Source organism: Nanorana parkeri, unplaced genomic scaffold (assembly GCF_000935625.1).
Source record: "Nanorana parkeri isolate BGI_ZX_2015 unplaced genomic scaffold, ASM93562v1 scaffold1361, whole genome shotgun sequence".
Classification (NCBI taxonomy): domain Eukaryota; kingdom Metazoa; phylum Chordata; class Amphibia; order Anura; family Dicroglossidae; genus Nanorana; species Nanorana parkeri.
Window position 1 is genome coordinate 120,897 of NW_017307629.1, and position 6,890 is coordinate 127,786.

General features: G+C 48.6%; 1 protein-coding gene across 1 annotated transcript in view; it reads left to right on the plus strand.

The window, feature by feature from the left end:
- Nucleotides 1–1,111: 1,111 nt before the first annotated feature.
- Nucleotides 1,112–6,890, plus strand: part of GORASP2 (golgi reassembly stacking protein 2) — a 13,383-nt gene continuing 7,604 nt past the window's right edge. Inside the window, exons 1-2 of the mRNA XM_018569581.1 lie at nt 1,112–1,308; nt 6,567–6,647. Coding sequence (XP_018425083.1) covers nt 1,246–1,308; nt 6,567–6,647 — 144 coding nt within the window. The 5' untranslated portion in view covers nt 1,112–1,245. The remainder of the gene's footprint in view (nt 1,309–6,566; nt 6,648–6,890) is intronic.

Genomic DNA, 6,890 nt, shown 5'->3' on the forward strand with positions numbered 1-6,890 from the left:
AAATAGCAAAGGGATACATTAGGATGCATTTTGGGTCTGGAAACAATCTTGTCTGGTCTGGTCTGGAGATGATCCGGGCATGGTGTGGATGGGCCCTAAGGGCCGATTCACACCACAAAGGCTGCGTTCCAGAGCGTTAGTGCTTGCGTTCCGGTCCAGTGCGATCTGCAAAAATAGTGCTTCCAGAGGCTGAGCGCTCTGGAACGCAACCTTTGTGGTGTGAACCGGCCTGAACGGCCCATTTACACCGATTTGGCTTTTTTCCACCACACCACATTCAAGTGAAGGGCAATGTAATGCACCTGCCACACTGTAATGCACACTAGGTGTATTGTGCAAAATCATGCATTGCTGCGGCAAAAAGAAGAGCATGCACCACTTTTTTCCACCGCAGTGCCGCGAGTACTCTGAGTTGTGCTTCATTGCAGCAAATGGTACAAGAGGTGTGTTCAGTTGCTCAGCCGCTGCGAGTGCTGAGTTAGCAAACCGCCACTAAACGCTGTGCTGCAACTCAGCGCTGCGCACTGCTAACTTAGCACTCGCAGCGGAAGTGAATGTGTATGCAGAGCGATGAGTGTGATGGAGAAGGCGGGGACAGATCACCAGCGGCCATTTTAACTGTGGGCACACCTGGCATTGCTGGAAAAAAGGTGCTTGAACCCCGATGGAGGAAATCAATTCAGTGTGGGAACCTACAATTTAATGTTTTTTTGGACGAGCACACCAAATATTCGTTGGAAAATTATATTAGTCAAAAATATTATCCTCTGCCATTTTGCTGAGCACTGTGGAGCTGAAGTGTTCAGTGAAGCTGCTGCAGAACAGCTGCCCAGCACTTCGCTATGGAACAGAACACAGCTCAGGTTGATAATGGTAACGTACACTAGGTGTGTTGTGCAATAGCGGGACGCATAGGTGTGAATGGGCCTGTTAGCTTCCTGGCGTGCAGAAAATCACATGTAATAGTGGAGTTTCATTAAAAAAAACATATATATATAAATCATGTATAAAAAGACATTATGAGGCTGTCACCAGCCGGGCAGAAGGTGGCGCTGTGCGGACTTCTCCCTGCACTGACTCACAGCACCCAGCAGATGTCGCTGTGGGCGGAGTGTGTGGCGGCACAGTGAGCTCCCAGCATTCCTCGGGCTGGCCTGTGTGCCACGTAAGAAGCTGCCGCTGTTGTCGGAGGTTGTGTCACTGGCAGCGTCCAAGCAGGGTGTCACCGCCTAAGGGGGGTGCGACATGGGGGGCTCGCAGAGTGTGGAGATCCCTGGAGGAGGCACGGAGGGATATCATGTCTTACGGGTAGGTGGTGCAGTGCGGAGGCCGGGGAGTGGCTGTGCCGGGAGGCCTTTGTGTGTCCCTATCACTGTGTGTGTGGGATGGATAACCGTGTGTGTTGTCACCTCATTGTCTGGATGCGTCAGATACCTGTGTCATCTCTGTACCTTTGGTGTGTATGTGTGTCATTTTTGTCCCCTTTGGTGTGTGAGATTCCTGCATCCCCCTGTCATCTCTGTCCCTTCTGTGTGAAATACCTGCACCTCTCCATATCATCTGTGTCCCCGATGTGATAAAATACATTTTTTTTAAAATGGCTCCAGTGATGGGACTTCTAGTTTGTATTGAGATTGCAGTCCATTACAGGAGCAAGCTTGGAGCGGTGGAAGTAAAAAAGACAAAAAAAAAAGTGTGGTGTGCAATATGGCGAAATGAAGTGTAAAATTATACAGCAATGAATGGCACCGGCTATAGAGAACTCCAAAACCCAGCAATAGTACATTATACAGCGCAATGCAGAATACCGCCAGCTATAGAGGACTACAACAAATACTAGCAATAGTACATCATAGCTGGTGGCATTCTGCATTGTGCTGTATAATGTACTATTGCTGGGATTTGTAGTCCTCTATAGCTGGTGGTATTCGGCATTGCACCACTGTATAATGTATTATTGCTGGGATTTGTAGTCCCCTATAGCTAGTGGTATTCGGCATTGCACCACTGTATAATGTATTATTGCTGGGATTTGTTGTACTCCTCCTATAGCTGGTGGTATTCTGCATTGCGCTGTATAATGTATTATTGCTGGGATTTGTAGTCTATACATCGCAATGCAGAATACCACCAGCTATAGGAGGAGTACAACAAATCCCAGCAATACATTATACATTTTACAATGTATTGCTGGGATTTGTAGTTCTCTATAGCTGATGGTATAATATACAGCACAATGTACCATCAGCTATAGAGGACTTCAAATCCCACTATCCCAGCAATACATTATAGAGCACCATGTGGGGGGAGGGAAGTGCAGGCTTACCTGAGCAGTCTTCCAGCAACTTGCTTCTGAGATCGGACCTGTCTATCAGCGGCTGTCATCCCCCCACACCTGCTCCTCCTTACTACATCTCCCCGCGTCCCTGTGCTGATCGTGGATGTGGGCGGATGGTGAGCGTGAGGCGGGGAGGAGGTGCGTAGATGTGGGCAGGCGGGTCTGGCAACGGCGAGCGTGAGGTGGGGAGGAGGTGCTGGCACGCAGCGTGTGTGGAGCTCTGAACAGGGCCAACTAATCGGAAGCCAATCAATCGATGATTGAAAAAGTTGACAGCTTTTTCAATCATCGATTATGTCGCTTAGTTGTTGCAGCCCTAGCGCAGATTGATGTGAACCCAGTTTGATGGAGTTCAAACTCCTGTGCAAGACTGTGACTGATGCGCTCCCCCCCTTCCCTTCTTCCTGGCCCATTCAGTTGCGGCAGGGCCATTCTCCGCTCCACAGCTACATGTCATAAAGGGGGCAGGGCATGCCTCTGCCACAACTGATTGGGCCTGGAGGCTGGGTGCTCCACTTACATTTTTGTGTGGACAAACTCCATCAAACTGACTTCACACCCACCCCATGTACATCACTAGTGGTAATGCACATTGTGCAGCATGTTACTGAAACATGCGTTTCTTGGTGCGTTCCTGTGTCATCCATTTAGAATGGCATCCCAGTGCACAATGACATCAGCTGGTAAAACACCCGCCCCCCACATGTCCTGTGCTAATAAAGTGATGTCTGGTTTCCGTGCTGCCAGTCCATTCACATGGGCAGCCCTAATGAGTGGTGGTATGGTGGTTGCACCGCTGCAAAACTGCTTTCCAAAAATAATAATGATAAAGCACCGCAGCCCTGGGGACTGTCAATCAACAGAAATGAATGAAGGGGCCTGTATTGTGGGGTGGGGGGGATTAAAGAGGAGGCCTCGGTCATGTGACCTCTCGACATCACGTGACCTCCTCTGTGTGGGTCTTTGGCAAGTACACACAACGGCCTCATTTCTGTTTCTTTTAGAATGGGATGATCCCTGGTATTAATAGTCGAGAGGCCATATCTGCTCTCTTAGGGTCCCCACACACCTTACGATTATCGTACGATAATCGCGGGAAATCCCGCGATCGTACGATGATCGTAAGGTGTGTGGAAGCCGTGCGACCTCTACTACTGTAAGGTCGCACGACTTTAAACTTACGGACATGTTCGAAAACCCGCCGAGCATCGTACGATGTTCGGCGGGTTTGTGGCATGTCCGTACGATAACAGCCGCACGGGCCGTTCGGCATTGCGGTCATCGGAAGCCCGCCCCTCAGGGGGCGTGGCTTGCGATCATCGCAAGTACGATCTGCCTATGCAACAAAGGCAGATCATACGGTTTTTTAAAGTCTTGCGATGGTTGTAAGGTGTGTGCCCAGCCTTATAAGTGAGCCCCATTCTAGGAAGCCACCTTTGCACTGGCATCAGCCATTCGGAGTCCAGAGGACCCCACTTCCGAAGACGGGTAAATATTTGGAGATCTGTCAGCCATCTGTCACTCCCGTGATGGACTACAATCTCATGTTTAGTTTACTAATTTGTATTGAGATTGTAGTCCATTACGGGAGTGAGCTTGGAGCGGTGGCTACTTTACAACACACACAGGGACCATGGGGAACAAAAGTAGCCACCATAATGTTTGGCTTTATATGTACTTCAGTGATGCTCAGATGGCTACATCCAGGAAATGTGCTGCCTTGTAGCATCAGCATATTTCTCTTAAAGGAGAACTATGAGGCGAGTGCTTTTCACTCACCTCATCGTTCTAGCCGACCTGTGACAATGAGACTGTCACAGGTCGGCTCAGTAGATCGGGAGGTGAGCGAACACATACCGGCATTCGCTCACCTCTCGATCCTGTCACGGCTCTCTGCCTATCTCTCTGCCTTGACAAGGCTCTCTGCCGTGACAGGGGAGGGGCTGGATTCCCCCCTCCCCGCTCTGATCTGCCAGTGCTGACTGGTGGAATGGACAGGGGAGGGGCGGGTACAGCTGGCTCTGCCTCTAGATAGGCAGAGCCAGCTGTCACTCACGCAGCTGGGCGGATCCAGATACATAATTGTCGGGATCCGCTTCAGCTGCAGCGTCTCAGTATACCGTGAGCTGTAGCTCGCGGTATACTGAGCTTAGGGTAACGGGAGGACGCTAGTTTGTGTCCTCCCATTACCATAAGGAGAACTAAGGGGAAAAGCACTGACCCTATAGTTCTCCTTTTAATTATGGGGTAACCTTCCCCCCACACCCCCCCCATAGTTCTCTTCAGGGTCACAGGAGGACATATACTAACATTCTCTGGTTACCCAAAACTTAGTATATAGAGTGCTATTGCTCGCTATATGCTGAGAGCGCCGAGCTGCGCCGCAGCCTGGGATGGATCCCTACAATACTGTCCAGATCCACCCTGCTGGCTGATTGACAGCTGGATCTGCTTCTCTCCATTCCTCCATTCAGCGCTGGAGGATCAGAGAGGGGAGGGGGGAATCCCTGTGGGGAGTGATGACTGACAGTCACCGCTCTCTGCAGAGAGAGGATTGGGAAGTCAGTGATCGGCGGTATGCGTTCGCCGACTTCCTGATCAATAGAGCCGACCTGTGACAGCTTCTTTGTCACAGGTCGGCTTGGGAGTGATTCCATTAGGACCTGCTTTGCTTGTCTTTGGATTTACTCAGCATTTTCTTTCTTGTAGCAGAGCAGCAAACTAGACAAGGCCAATAATGCCGAGGGAACCACAGACGCTTTTAGGGCTTTACTGTAAAATGAATGAATAATGAATGCAAAGACAAGGCAGAGGAGTGAGGAAGTCAAACATCAGGTCTGCATGGTGGAACATATTCTGAAGGATGGATTAGTAGTCTGTGTCAGAAGTCCGATTCTTGCATTTGTCACCCTTTCACTGAGAACGGGTCACCTAACTTTCTGTGCTAGTTACATAGTATTTGAGGTTGAATAAAGACACATGTCCATCAAGTCCAACCTATTGTGTGTGTGTGGTGTGTGTGTGTGTGCGTGTGTATGGGCCCCTGTGTCATCTCGTTTTTAGGAGTACTTGTACCCCTGTATATTACCGTTTCTCAGGAAATCGTCCAAATGCTTCTTGAACGATTCCACACTATTAGCTGAAATCACTGCTTGTGGCAACGAGTTCCAGACCCTAACCGCGCGAACTGAGAAGAACCCCCTTCGCCCCTTGTGTTTGAATTTTTTTTCTACCAGTTTTAGGTGGTGTACTCTAGTCTTTGTTACGGAATTAATCTTGAAGAGTTTGTTGCTAATGTCGCTATGACTATGGAACATTTTGTACATGAAAATCATGTCCCCCCTTAATCTCCTAAGTTCCAGCGTGAACATATTTAAATTTAGTAACCGTGTCTCATAGCTCTGGTCCTCCATCCCTTTGATGAGTTTAGTTGCCCTTCGCTGGACTCCCTCCAGCTCAAGGACATCCTTTCTGTGTACCGGTGCCCAAAACTGCACCGCATACTCCAGGTGAGGCCGAACCAGTGATGTGTAAAGTGGCAAAATTATAGACTTGTCCCTGCAAAACATTCCCTTCTTGATACAGGACTCTACCAGCTTTACTTACAGCAACCTGGCACTGTAATCTATTATTTAGTTTATGGTCAACAAATGACCCCCAAATCTTTCTCCATTTCAGACTTCCCTAGAGGCATACCCATAATTGTATAACCCATTTGCTTATTATTTATCCCAACGTGCATAACTTTGCATTTATCGACATTAAACCTCATCTGCCACATAGTTGCCCAATCATATAGTTGTCATGGGCAGATTTGGGATTGGAGTATTTTCAAGAAAATGATTGTATTGAGATATACTGAAATGCTAGTTTCCCCTCTCAGCATCCATGATGCTCTTAGTCACTGACCTGGAAACATCCTGCAGAAAGAGACTCCTAACTCCTGGTGTGGAGATTTGTTTGGGTTAGTAACTTGTAAAGCCGAAGGATCAGCATGATAGGTGGTCAGTTAGTGGTCAGTTAGTGCACTTGGAAACCAAGAAGGAGCGATCTATAGTTGCAGCCACCATATTTGCTCAGTACATTCAGGGCCCAAAACCCCCTTGGACCTGCTAGCTTCAAGCCAGAGCACCGAAAGCCCTCGCATCCCATAGTACAGCTCAGGGTTACGGTGATGGTAAATCCGTACTCTTCCGTGTGACTAACCAGACTGCCATTCTCTCAACAGGTTCAAGAAAACTCTCCTGGACACAGAGCTGGGCTAGAACCTTTCTTTGACTTCATTGTTTCTATAAATGGCCTCAGACTGGTGAGTATAAAATGTTCTAGTCGGTGTACTATCTTTGCATTATGTTCTGATATCTTACAGACATGCACATTCTGCAGAGCGCAGGAAGGACATGGGAATCCCTACACTTGTAGGCTGATGCACACTGGCTGGCAGGTTACTACTGGAAACCCTTTTCATTGTGTAGTGTCTGAGGGAGAATAAAGCACAGTATTGTGTGGAGACTCGCCTCTGGCTTGGAAAGCCATTACCCTTGATTCCTGA